This window comes from Tiliqua scincoides, chromosome 3, assembly GCF_035046505.1.
Source record: "Tiliqua scincoides isolate rTilSci1 chromosome 3, rTilSci1.hap2, whole genome shotgun sequence".
NCBI classification, from domain to species: Eukaryota; Metazoa; Chordata; class Lepidosauria; order Squamata; family Scincidae; genus Tiliqua; species Tiliqua scincoides.
This window is the reverse complement of record NC_089823.1, coordinates 232,642,240-232,656,624: the sequence shown is the minus strand read 5'-3', so window position 1 is coordinate 232,656,624 and position 14,385 is coordinate 232,642,240. Positions and strand designations below refer to the sequence as shown.

At 41.5% G+C, this 14,385-nt stretch overlaps 1 protein-coding gene across 1 annotated transcript in view; it reads left to right on the top strand.

Annotated features, from left to right (window-relative positions):
- The window catches only part of RFC4 (replication factor C subunit 4), a 32,338-nt gene that overhangs the window by 16,358 nt on the left and 1,595 nt on the right, over positions 1-14,385 (top strand). Inside the window, exons 4-10 of the mRNA XM_066620584.1 lie at positions 3,072-3,151; positions 4,510-4,629; positions 7,788-7,931; positions 8,214-8,334; positions 9,998-10,123; positions 11,552-11,632; positions 14,174-14,290. Of these exons, the coding sequence (XP_066476681.1) occupies positions 3,072-3,151; positions 4,510-4,629; positions 7,788-7,931; positions 8,214-8,334; positions 9,998-10,123; positions 11,552-11,632; positions 14,174-14,290 (789 nt within the window). The remainder of the gene's footprint in view (positions 1-3,071; positions 3,152-4,509; positions 4,630-7,787; positions 7,932-8,213; positions 8,335-9,997; positions 10,124-11,551; positions 11,633-14,173; positions 14,291-14,385) is intronic.

Here is a 14,385-nt window from a genome sequence, read left to right as displayed (position 1 = left end):
ACTCTACTGGGGCTGACTTCGAGTAGACAGGGAGATGAGCCACTCGCAGGCTGCACTCCTGTCCATGCATCCCTGGGATGAAGCCCCGTTGACTCTACTGGGGCTGACTTACCTTTCCCCTGTTTTTGCACTGATATGTATGGAGATCTGCCCCCCCCCCAACTTCCATCTGTTGGTTCTGTGTGCAAGGGGTTTTGCACTGGTCTTGCTGTGATGTCTATATAGAGATCTTCCCTCTCCCACACCTTTCCCCTGTTTTTGCACTGGTATGTATGGAGATCTGCCCCCCCCCAACTTCCATCTGTTGGTTCTGTGTGCAAGGGGTTTTGCAATGGTCTTGCTGTGATATCTATATAGAGATCTTCCCTTCCCCCCCCCAACCTTCTCCCTGTTTTTGCACTGGTCTGTATAGAGATCTGCTCCCCCCCCCCCACTTGTATTGGAATCTAGGAAGATCTGGTGAGTAGGTAGATGTGGTGTCAGCAGTGACCCCTTTGAGGGTAAGGCCTGGGCATCCAGCAGAGTGTGCTGCACAGCTGCAGCCACTTGAAGGCAATAGGGCCCTCAGGGATAGAGCACCTGAGGCAGGAAGGGTTTGTGGGTTGTAGAAGGAGTGCAGGTCGACTTTGGAATCTGACCTGGCTTATTGACTTTGGACTTTGACTTGGATACGCTGACTGATTTGACTGACTTTGGAATCTGACCTTGGACTGTGACTTGGCTTATTGACTTTGGACTCTGCCCTGGATACTCTGACTGACTTTGTGACTAAGGGACTGCTAGAGACACTGGAGTTTGAAGTGCGGCTGCTGTGCCCAAGACCTGCTGACGATCCAGGGTCTGCTGTAGTGGTGGGAGGCTGCTGGCAGGAGAGAGGACCTCTGCAGGTTGAACAGGGGAGCTACCCTGGAGGTGGAGTCCAGCAGGACTGCAGGGAAGAACCAGGGTCATTTGTTGGGGGAAAGAAGGGGAGCTAATTTGCTTAAAGTGGGCATAATTCTCCAGGCAGAGAATGGCCTTGGAATCAGGCAAAACACCATAGAGGACCAGGTGTCTGAAAACACAGGACAAGAATGTATGACAAAACTAACTAAAAGCTACAAGAGGGGGCTACTTTATAAAAATGGGACCTATAAGAGCATAAAGGTAAAAAAAAAATATATGCAGTGTTATCTTCATTTTAGGTGTCAAAAGGGTTTTGTGGCTCCCGAGGTTTTTTTTTCCTCTGGAAAATGGGTCCAAATGACTCTTTGAGCATTTAAGGTTGCCGACCCCTGGTATAGGGAAATAATTACACTGCCCTTATTGGAAACTTCAGGACAATAGGCTGGATAACAAGACGGCGTAATGCAGAGAAATTCCCTTTTTAGCATAAGGAGGAGACTGAGAGAAAACTTTTAATCAAAGATTATATTTTTATTACAAAACACACAGGTAAACATAATGCACATGGAAAAATGGTAAGTATATGTTTCTTGGTTCCTAGTACTTGCATCTAGTGTACCTAGCTTTGTGGTGGTTGCATGTGAAAAGTATTTGGTGCATCCGAGGAAATTAGAAAAGGATAGGTTGTAGGGAAGGATTTTAGGGGTCCCTGATCTGCCAATCTCAGTTGCTAACTAAAGATGGGGAGAGAAGGGGAGGAAAAGAGGAGGGGGAGAGAAGGGAAAGAGTTCCAAACGCGATATAGTTACCTGTCTTGTGGAGCAGCTGGAGGGGGGGGGAAGAGTCCTGTGTGCAGGACTCTCTGCCTTGGAGGGAGAGCCAGAGAGAGGGAGCATGTGCCAGCCCTCTCTGTTAAAAGGGTTTTTGCTGACCTGGAGCTGACCTGGATGTACTTGCTTACTACACACAGTGGGGTACTTGGAGTATGTAAAACAATGAATGATCAGGAAGTCAGTTATCAGCAATGGCTGGCTTCCTGAGGGGGGGGGACTTACAACATGCAGTAAACAAGGAAGTTCAAATCTGCATACGTTACTTAAGCAGTGATTGAGTTAAACAATACAAAGAATAGAGACATTTAAACAATGATTAGCTATGCCAGACTCCTTGACCCTAGGGAGGAGAATGTTGTCACCATGAGCTTGTGACTTTACCTGAATTTGGCCTGTGTGAGAAGTTTAAATGTGTTTGCATAAACAGTGATTGGATTAGGAGACACTTTTGCATACAGTTCTTAAAACAATAGGAGACACTTAGACAATGACTTACTCTTCCAGACGTGTTCCTGGAGAGATGGATGTTGTAACCATGAGCTTGTGGCTTGACCAGTTTTTTTGGAAATTTGGCCTGTGTGAGAGGTTTTTGGCCTGCATGATATTTTAGTCCATAATAACATATAAAATCACAACTAAAAAGGCAAAAGGGCACGTAACAGTGCCTGGTGTGGTAAGCCAGAGGCTCAACATATAACACATAACTGAGAGTGTGCAATTCAATTCACAGCACAGAGACAAGCAACTAAAAATGACTGTTAGGAGAAGCTGCACATAGTTGCAATCCTATTAACTCAGAAGTAGACCCATTGCTTTCCATGGGTGTTAAGTAATGGTGCACTGAATTGTATCTTGGGACTTTGTTTGAAATGGAAATGAGGATTACATCCTGGTGTTTAAAAAAAACAAACAAATCTCTGTAAAATGCAAGAATTTGCAATGTGGAATGAGGCTGCAGCAGCATTTTCAAAATGGAATGAGGTTAGCTTGATTTCAATTTAAGCCTTTAACCCTTTACTCAGGAGGAGGATAAAAGGTTAACTTTGGCTGGAGTTTCCCAGGAAGTTTACCATGAAGTTTAACAGCCCTCTAATGATCGCTGCATTGCTTCTTCCTTGCCTTGAAAAGCAGGCTTGAAAAGCAACTTCTCTAGAGTTGCTTGAAAAGTCCTGTCCCCTGAGTGACCACCGAGATAAGGCAAGGTGATTATCGAAGCTTGACATATTGGCAGAAATTTCTCACCTTACCTATATCTATGGTAGTTATATATTTCCTCTTGCTTGTATTTGCAATTGTGAGAGATTGTTTCTTAAATATTTTATGATAGAACAGTCTTTCCTCCTGCTGTTACAGCTTCCCAATCTCTTGTTCTATGGCCCACCCGGAACCGGAAAGACCTCTACTATTTTGGCAGCAGCTAGAGAACTTTTTGGGTAAGTCTGAAGTTAAATTTCATTCATGAAAATTTCTGTTCCATTTCTAGTAAGACCTGTAGACTCCTGATAACTTGAGCGGCACACAAATTTAGTCAAAAACTAGTTCATAAGAATCTAGCAATATTTCTGAAGTGCTCAGGTATACTTGAAATATTAATAAAATGGAGAATGGAGTTGGAAGCAGAAGTATTAACAGCAAAAGACAATTAAAGATGTTTGAATGTTAAATGAGAGACAGAGATGGGGTTTTTTCCTGAGGGGAGCAGAATGGGATGCTACACTTCTGTCTCTAGAGAGAATGGTAAACTTGAACACAGTGGTCACTGATGACAAGGAACAAGCTGTTTTGGTTACTGACATGAATAACAAGCAATGTATTTGCACTGAAAAATCAGACTTGAGTACAATCAGTTCAGGAGACTTGGTTGAAAACAGTTCCTATATGTGAGAAAGGAAAATACAAAATGAGCTCTAAAACACAAGGTTGAGAAAAACACAGATACTTGTTTCTAATATAGAAGCCCCTCCCCCCCTTACTACTTCTTCAACAAAAGCAAAATACTGTTGGATTAATTGTAGGAGGTTATTGTCTTCGGTGTGCAGTTGGACACTAAGCAAATTAATGTATGTCTTTATCAGAGAAGCCTAAAGTAGCTTGTAAATCTGCCCTGTGGTGTTATAAGCTCTGCAAATATGCTAATCTTGTTCTGTAAACTTGGTGCCTTGGGCGTTCTGTTCTAATGTTCAAAAAAAAATTGGAACTACAACTTTACAAATTAGTCATGGAGCAAATCATTGAGCTGAAGCCTTAAGAGGGGGGGAAAAAAAGAAGTTAATGGTGGAAACCGAGGTTGTGGTTTTAAATATGAAAGTACTTTTATTATGGGGATAATTTTACAAATACAGCAAAAGGGAATCAAAACAGTGAAAAATAGATAAAAGCTTACATTCATGCATATACAGCACAGGCACAAAAGATAGAGGCACTAAGTATGTCATTAATTTGACTGCAGATGAGATGAGGTAAGATAGCCGGGAGTTTGTGCTTTGTGGGTCATGAGCTTTGGAGGCCTCTGTCAGTAGCAGAGCCATTTGAATTATTGCAGTAATTTTTGACTTGGTGCTTTGACCTAAATGCCAAATGCTTAATTCTGTACTCATGAATTGAAGTTCTGGGTACAGGATTGATTAAGGAATTTCAGATTTGATTGTCAGTTAAAGAGAAAGATAGAAGGGAGGTTTTTTGGATTAAGGCAAGGATTTTCAACACCCCAGCTTCAAAGGGTGAAGCCAAATTTAACTATTTCATGTCACAGATTTATTAAAAGACTGTCAAATGTCTCTTGCGTGAATAGGCCTGAACTGTTACGGCAGAGAGTCCTCGAGTTAAATGCATCCGATGAACGTGGAATACAAGTTATTCGAGAGAAAGTGAAGAATTTTGCTCAGCTAACAGTGGCAGGAAGCCGTACTGAGTAAGCAAACTGATCAGAGCCGCTCTTTTGGATTGTATTTCTTCCTGTGTCAGTTTTTTGTGGGTTAGCTTTGTAATACTAAAATAAGCCATGAATCAGCACTGAACGATGGCTTTTGGGCTCTAAAACACATGCCATTGTGAGTCACATAAGAACAGCCCCACTGGAACAGGCCATAGGCCCATCTAGTCGAGCTTCCTGTATCTCACAGCGGCCCACCAAATGCCCCAGGGAGCACACCAGATAACAAGAGACCTGCATCCTGGTGCTCTCCCTTGCATCTGGCATTCTGACATAGCCCATTTCTAAAATCAGGAGGTTACGCATACACATCATGGCTTGTAACCCATAATGGATTTTTCCTCCAGAAACTTGTCTATAATCATGTTCTATGACAATTTATCCTTCATTGACTTTACACATCTTGCAGTAATGTCTTTGGAGACTGTGAAAGGATGTGCCAGGTTAAGCTTTTTCTACAACAATGTCAGAATCTGGTTAAGGTTCTTGCTGTTATATACCCCGTTGCTTATCTGCCCATTGATCACAGTTGGTAAAAAGCTTCTGAGCTGAAAGTAAGAGCTATGAAAGTACTGCTTTTCCTAAATGCACAAGAGTCGGGCAATCCTGACAGCATTTGCAATGTCACAGAGAGAAAATATGGCAAAAGTTGTTGGGAGGAGGGTGATCATCCTTTGTTTGGCCTTATGGGGTCACTATGATCAACTCTGAGAATACTGCATTATACCTTTATCCATTCCCATGATTACTCATCCAGCCTCCTCTTCCTTTAGAAAGGAAGATTTCTTCAACTTTTATGGATAAGCTCTTCTATTGCTAACTGTCCTTGTTCAGTAGTGTTGGCCCTGAAATCTTATAGCTTGTCATCTCTTCAGCATTCCTAGTAAAGTTACTCAGGTCTGATTTAGGATATTGGACACAGAAAAAGCTTTTACTCATGCAAGCTTTCCACACATAATCAGTCAAATTTAGATGTACTTGTCGGCCCATGCTTGAGGAAGCATTTGCATTCTAGTGATCTATGGTTTAGGACAGGGGTGTCAAGTTTTTGGCAGGAGGGCCACATCATCTCTCTGACACTGTGTCGGGGGCAGGGGGAAAAAGAATTAATTTACATTTAAAATTTGAATAAATTTACGTAAGTTTATATAAATTAATATACTAGAGGTGGAACTTATATGAATGAATGAAGGTCTTGCAATAGCTCAAGGCTTATAAAAGGCCTTGCACAAAGCAAGGCTGGCCTTTTCTTTGCTGCCGCTACTGCATCACAGACGTGAAACAGCAAGCAGTGGAGGGAGCACTCATCCTACAGCTCACGCGAGAGGTCAAACAGTTGCCCTCACGCTGAGAGCAGTTGCGTCGGGCCAGTGCGTGCTGCAACAAGTTTCCGGAGGGCCAGAGGCTCATTGGAGACGGGTCTCCCTGGGGGCCACATTGGATGTCCTCAAGGGCCGCAAGTGGCCCCAGAACCGGGGTTTGGGCACCCCTGGTCTAGGATGGTGAACTGCTGAAGTGCTAGTGTTAATGTGCAAATGGGTTAGCTTATGCGTCAAGTGCATTTAAATATAACCAGTATACATGGAAAGTTTTCACTGGTGAGGCCTTTTTTGTGGCCCACGTCCTGTATGTATCAGGTCTTGCATGAGTTTTCCAAAGTTTAAATAGATCAGTTATTGGCACTTGCATCTACCTTTAATTTAGGAACTAAAAGATTCAAAGAAAAGACATGGGATGGAACTGTGAGAGATTATTATGCATCTTAGAACTATTTGAAGAAAATGACCTATGAAAACTAAAAGTCAGGTAAAAAATAGACACAGGAAAATAATGCATGCTTTTCCTGTGCTATACTGCGAGAGAGGATAAGAGTGGGCTTGCATTTTAAGTGAACACAGGAACACTGTGGAAGGTTTGGAAAAAGGCTGGGGCAGTTATTTGCTTCTTGTCTTTCTGAGAACCATTGATCACTATGTCTCTTTGGAACCACTGTCTCCTGAGACATACTTATGCTTCTTTCCTTCTCCACTGATTGCTACTCATTGGAAGCCAGCTGAGACATTGAAAACAGAGGGTTGCATCCAGAGTAACGCTTCCATGAACAGAAGCTTGCTCTCTGAACAGAAGGAATGTTTCACTCACGCAAGCACCCTTTGTGAGAGGAGAACACTCCTTCCACTAACAAAGTGAGCCTCCATTCACGCAAGTGTTACTCTGGATGAAACCCACAGATGGTCTTATCCTATGGGGTAGAAAGAAGGCAGTTCCAATTTGAAATTCTCCTTGGTTTTTAAAAAGCCATACAAGAACAAGTAGTTTATTTACCTTTTTTAAACAAAAACAAAGCTTAAGATGTTAATTGAAAGAAGGAATTCAGTTTGTTGTAAGACATAAAATAAGAACTTGAAAAAAGAACCACATACAGGTGAATGTCGCTTAGTGACGTTCTGACCAATGACGAGCTGCATATGCGATGGCTGCCGCTGTTCCTTGTTCACCCCTCTGAAGCCAAGGGCAGCTGTGCTCCCCTCACCTCTGGAGGCTCTTTTGAGCCCCACAGAGGCAACACACATCTGCACGCTGCCACTGCAAGGCTCAGAATGGCTGAAGCCAGCGAAAAGACACAACTTTGGAAAACCGGAAGTGACTTTATTTAGCCTTATAAGGTATTTGGAGGCCCAGGGAAGCCTCCAAATATGCCCCTGAATGCCTTATAAAACAAAAAAAGTTACTTCCGGTTTCCATTGGAAAACTGGAAAGTTGCATCTTTCTAACAGTCTCGACCATTCTGAGTCTTGCAGAGGCAGCATGCAGATGTGTGCTGTGAGGCTCGGAAAAGCTGTTGGAGGCAAGGGGAATGCAGCTCCTGTTGGCTTCGGAGGCTTCACTTGACAACGAGGGTGTGGGAGCACATCCCTTTCGTTGAGTGACACATGACTGTATTCTGAGATGCATGTTTTGCATCTTGCAAGGAAGAAAAATTGCAGGCTAGAAATTCTGAAATATTAAGGCATATTTTAAAAAGTCAATAAACTGGCCAAGCACAGTACTAGTTTTGCAAAATATTCTGACAAAAACATAACTTGCACTATTACTTATTGATAATATCTATTCTCATAATATGTGTGTGTGTTTAGTGGCAAGCCATGTCCCCCATTTAAGATTATAATCTTGGATGAAGCGGACTCCATGACCTCAGCAGCCCAGGCAGCTTTAAGGCGCACCATGGAAAAAGAGTCCAAAACGACACGCTTCTGCCTTATCTGTAACTACATCAGCCGGTATGTAGGGGTTTTACTCTCTCCCCGGGTTCTGTTGCTTCCTTATCTATCAGATTCTTTTCTAGAAAGTCCAATAATACATTGTCTCTTTAGATCTGCTTATATGTTCTCTGGGAAAGATGAAAAGTAACAGTTGATGTGTGCTAACCTATATTTATCTGCTAAGGCTGGGTAGGAGTGGAAACTATTGTCTTGTACTATAGAAGCTGGAGAGGATGGATTCCTCTTTAAGCACCATTGCACAGACTTGCATAATCGTGTTTCCCTTCCTCTCCTTGACAGGATAATTGAACCCATTACATCTCGATGCTCCAAATTTCGTTTTAAGCCCCTTTCAGACAAAATCCAACAGCAGAGAATTCTGGACGTTGCTGAAAAAGAGAATGTGGCTATCACCAATGAGGTAGCATTTCTGTCAGTTTAGATATTTGTCATTCTAATGCTATGAAAAGAGGAAGAGATGCATGACTCTATTTTGGGGGCTACCACTGGATCAAAAGCATGACATAACTATTATCCCCACTTCACAGAAGGGTAATAGCTTCAGCAAACTAAATAATGATATTTAATGGTGCGATCTTGTGCATCTGTACTTGGAAGCAAGTCTCATTGAATTGAGTGGGACTTATTCTCAGGAAAGCTGTGTAGGATTGCAGCCTAAGCATAGTAAAAGAACTTCTGTGCTCACTCAATGGTGGCCAGCCTTTTTGGCAAGTATGATTTTTGCGAGTGGCCCATTACATATGCAGTTTCCCCTTGATGTAAGAGAATCTTCAGTTTGTTGAGCTAGGGATCAGACTGTAATGTAGTGCTGGAGAAGCAGGCTGGAGTATAGATCTGGCTTTCTTATTTACAGGTGCAGCTTGTTTATCCACAGAATTTTTATCAGTGGATCTGGCTCACAATGGGTCCGCATTGAGCCAGACTCAACTCCACTGGAAAGGCGGAAAAAACAAGCCGGAAGTGGCCTTTTCGTCTCTTCGAGCCATTCTGAAGCCCACAGAGGCAGCGGGCAGATGTGCGCTGCCTCTTCAGGCTTCAGAAAGCCCTCTGGCTCCGGTCCCCTTCGGAAGGTTCAGGCGGAGCCAAATCTGGCTCAGTGTGGGTCCAGTGCACTGCCATGGGGCTCTGTACTGCGGCAAGTGGACAGGTACAAAAACCAGTATACCCATTTGCGCCAATTACAGGGCTGTTGTTGCACTATACTGTGATCTTGTTTGGAGAAATATCAGTAGGCCTATTGCTTTGGATGGGAAGGACCATAGTTCAATGAGAGAGCATAAGCTTTATGTACAGATTACAGGCTCAATTTCCCGGTAGGAGAAACAAAAAGAGCCACAACCAGTCAGTGCCAACAGTTACTGAGCTGAAAGGGCTAATGGTCATAGTACAGGGCAGTTTCTGTATTCCTCCCTGCCAGAGAGAGCTCAGACATGGTGACAGTAAAGACAGTAAAGAGAGGGATAGCCTCCACAAGACTTACTTAGCTAGTTTTGCTGAAGAAAACATTCTGCATAACTTAAACTTGCAAACTGTTTTATCAGTAGGTCTGTCCAGTGAAATATGTCTTCTCTAATTGGTATCTTTTTATCTTGGATCCTTATTACAAGAGCTATCAATTCCAACAGTCTTTCAATACTATTCTGGACTGATAGACTTTCAGGGCTTGTAATTATGCTTTACTGCATACAGGTGTGTGTCAGGACATGCATTTTGGAGACTGCTTAATAAACAAGTGACCGTAGGAACATGAGATTAAACTTGGTACTTAAAAGAGCTTTCATGTTCCTCTTAAAATCTGTTTACTTTTCTGAGTTATTTAACATTAACAGGAGAAGCAACCCTACAATACAGGTACAGAAGTGGTTGGGAAGTGCTCTTCTTTGTAGCTTTCAAATAGATGTGTGTTCTGCCAAATTGTAATTGAGAAGGAAGTCTTGGAATTTATCCTGTTGTAAGACAAGAGGAAGATGAGTGCTGCAAAAAGAGATCTTCAACAGCCATTTCTGCTTGTCATTATTTATTCTGGTTCTGTTTTAAACCCTATTTCTTCCTGTATACTATAGGCAGTATCTTATCTTGTTCATGTGTCTGAAGGAGACTTGAGGAAAGCAATTACTCTTCTTCAAAGTGCTACACGATTAACAGGTGGGAAAGAGATTACTGAGAGAATCGTCACTGAAATTTCAGGGGTAGGTCTAGTTAAATGTCAGACTCTTACCTAATCATGTACCTGCTATCTAAACAGCGGTGACGAGAAATGGCAGCTTTTCAATAGTGGTATGCATAGTTGCTCTGAATAATAAAGGTTATGATTTGGGGATGCAAAATGAGGCATTCCAAAAGTTACTCTTTAGGAAACTTTGAACCAAAAGTTCTCATTCAAAAGTGAAAAGTTTCCATTCTTGTGGGTTTCTAGTTGGTGTTAGGCATGTACAGTATTTTGTTTTTTGGTACATTTTCCTTACTAAGATACCTGTTACTACATTACTAGGAGAAACCAGAGGAACTGTATCTCACAAAGGCGTATCCCTGCAATGCTACCCTCAGGTGGCATAAACCCAGTCTGATCTTGTTTCTGGTGTAGCACATTTAATCACTAATATTTTAGTTAACACTACAAAACGAGATGGTTAACCTTTAAAGAATTTACTCTCATCATCATTTAAAAGGCTGATGTGATAAACTGTACTGGGAATCAATCTGATTTGACCAAATTACACTAGTTATCTTAGTAACTTGTTTTAATAATTACATTCCTTTTGCTATGTAAACAATAATGAGAATATTTTGGTTGAAAAGTGATGTATAAATATTATTCATTCTTATTTTATTTTGATGTATCTTTTATGTGCCCTGCAAAGAAATCTGAGATAAGTTCAGCTTGGTTTTGTTCTGCGTATATATTTTTAATCACCTTTTTGTCATAGAAGCAGGATGGTTAGCATTCATGCTGCCACACTTCTCCTACATTGGAAGTGTAGCAGAATCAGTATGCTTCTCCCATTCTTGTTCTATCACATATTTATAAAAATATATACAGTATATAAAGAAGAATGAACTCCAGGGGTTGAACTGTGTGGTATAAGAGCAGAACCAAAGGAAAGTGTTCCCCCATTCATTCAGACATGAACAATATTTGTTGTTCTAGTTCATTCAGATGAATTTGGTTCTGTGCCTTTCAACTGGGCAGCATAATTGGCCCACCCACAAACAGTGTGCTGGATACTCAGGCTTGGATCCAAGAGCACAGGCATGCCCAGTGGAATCTTTTACTCAGTTTGGAAAATCAGCTTGTAATATGTCATGGGAATCTGCCCCTCAGAAGGAAGAAGTCAACGATTCCACTTGGTGTGCCCAAGCAGCTTTTTTGATTCAAGCCTTAGGATTTCCCAGGTCTTCAAGAAACTCTTAGTTTGTAAATTTGTTTTAAAAGAACTGAGAACCAAAACAGACCAACAAGATTTTTCCAAATAAAAAAGGTGTGAACCTAAGAACATTTGCTGCAGTCCATAGAAAAGAGGTGTTCTGGTCATGACCTCTGAAAGAAGGCAAAAATCCAGAAGACCTTCACATTAACAAAAAATGCACACCTTTTCTTCTGCAACTTTCTGTTCTAGGTTGTCCCTAAAGAAATATTGGATGGATTACTACTTGCCTGCCAGAGTGGTGCATTTGAAAAACTAGAAGTCGCGACAAAGGTAGCTTACTTAAGATTTTGAAAGCACAGTAGGCAGGTTTCGTGTTTTTAATGATTTCACTCTGTGTTGGTAGATTGTACATGCTATGAGAGGAGTGGTTATGTAAGCATTTTGAAACTAAAAACTACTTACCTTTAAGTCAATTGGGGTGTAAATGTAACATGAACTCCCTGACATTTATTAGTTCTGTGACCTTAGGCAGCAAAGCTCTCCTAAGAGGAGAAGCAGCATTCCCTGCTACAGATGTCTCAAGAGGTAACACTGATCAGCATAACTTGTGCAGGAAGGATCTGTGCAGCTCAGTTTCTTCACTGTTCTTTTTAACTCCTGAGATTTCTATGTCTTAATATAACAATACTCTGTCCAAGTGCTTGCCTAATTTTTTTTTAGATATTTGAAGGGTGAACTGCTCCAGCATAGCATATTTAAATAATTGAATGTGGCAGGGGCTGAACTTACATGATCTAAATTTCAGTTGGGTTCTTATACCTCATCTTGTTGCCCTCTAATTCCTGGTATCCTTACACATCTGCAACATGTAACCAAAACCTGTGAACTAATACCAGTTCTCACTTTTAATGCAGCTCAGCTGACACTTTTGGGTCCAGGTTTGCCAAACAGAACCCCTATTTGTGAAGTTTGCAAGACAGCCCAAGCATTCACAGGAAGTGGAGAATATAAGTGGGTCTTTCTGCAGGAAGACCTTTAGTTTTCTGAACCTTGGTAAAATATTTTGGTAAGATAGCAGATAAGACATCTGCTTGTGAAATAGGACATGATACTTTATTTCGTCAGAGCAAGAATATACAACTTTTATATTTACAGGCCAATCTATCCTCCAGATAGCAGTCAGGCTCCATAATGTTGGTGGCACCTAGTTAGAATGTGTCACACTTTTTCGATACACACACACGCTCTGAATTTTTTGGGTATAGCACACAAAATTTTAGAGATGAGACATTTGAACTGTGGAATCTCTTAAGCAAAAGGAAAAATGTTTGAGTGAAACTGGGAACTCCCACCGTGGCTTGAAGAAGGAACGCTAGAAGCCAAATAAAATTGGTTTGGGGACCATATCCAGCCGATGCTTCCACTGGAAGGTCCTTGTATTAGAGCAGTGGTTCTCAAACTCTCAGGGAGTTTGAGAACTGCTCTAAGTCTTTTTTGAAGCACAGGGAGCCCTGAAGTCTGCAGGGTTCCCCCAAATCTCCCCCCCATGACTGGCGCAGGCTGTGGTAAGTTTAACAAAACCCTCTGTCCCCAATGTAAGCTCAGTTGTGGCAGTTGCATAACCACCACTGCCCAACCCCTTAAGGGGGCAGAAACAAGGCTTCCCAAGCTGGTGGGTCATGACCTACCAGTTTGGGAACCACTGCTTTAGAGTATATAAAGTGATGGATATTTTTATAGTAGCAGGGAGTAGGGGTCAATGCACTGTGAAAGTCTTCTCAAATTATATTGGTTCGTTGGAAGTTATTTGCCAGCAGTGCAAAATTCTCCAAAAGGGAGCAGACCTGGCTGTGGGCATGTGACACACAGACATATTCTAAAACACTTGGTGAGGTATTCAGGCTCTGGTTAACTCTAGACTTCACTAAGCTGCTAATTCATTTGTATTTAAAAGCTGCTCTTAAACAATGGCATAGTACTTGTACTTAGTACACTATAGTCTCTTGTTGTCTAAACCATCAATTAATCTTTTGGGTGTTAGATAAATCCCATTTAAGCTACCTTAAAAAGGAATTGGACAAATTTCTGGAGGAAAAGTCCATCACAGGTTACAAGCCATGATGGGTATGTGCAACCTCCTGATTTTAGAGTTAGGCTACCTCAGAATGCCAGATGCAAGGGAGAGCACCAGGTGCAGGTCTCCTGTTGTCTTGTGTGGTTCCTGAGGCATCTTGTGGGCCACTGTGAGATGCAGGAGGCTGGACTAGATGACCTGATCCATCCAGGCTTGTCTTATGTACCTTTTTGTTGATATTGTTTGATATGCTTGTATTTTGTAATATAATTCTCTGTCAGCACACCTCATGCAGTTTATGGGGCATGGTGAGTTAATAATCCAAGCTTTATAACTTGTGGTTATTTAAGTCATGGAGTACAGGTGAGACCTCAGTATCCACTGATTTGACTCACCATTAATACCGAGGTCCACCTTTAAATAAATGCCTTGTAACAAGGGGAAAAGCACCAAAATCTAATTTCCTACCTTTGTGCTGTTAAATAATTGTAATTTCATGCCATTAGATTCCATTATTCACCCCATGTAGTGGCTGAATAGTGTCTCTCAATGCACTGAGGTGACAACAGAGGAGCAAGAAACCTGGAAGTGGGTCTTTAAAGCTATTTTTCATTGATTTGGTATCCACTGATTTTTTTTATCCAGTGGAGGTTCCTGAATGGAACCCCAGTGGATAATGAGGCAAGAGACTTGTACTGCTATCCTGCATTACCAAAAGGTATTTAGTGTAAAACAGTAACAATCTAGTTAAGCTGTTAATGTTAGCTTCATTTACTTTTGTTCTTCCACACATTTAGAACTTAATCAATGAAGGTTATGCAGCTTCACAACTCATAAACCAGCTTCATGATATCATTGTTGAGAGAGAGAATCTGAGTGACCAGCAGAAATCTATTATTGCAGAGAAACTTGCTGTAAGTCTTGGTTATTTGTATTTTGTTTCTGTTTATTGCAGTGGTTAGTCATGTATACACAATTAAAAATAAACACTTGGTCAGCCATGGCGAAG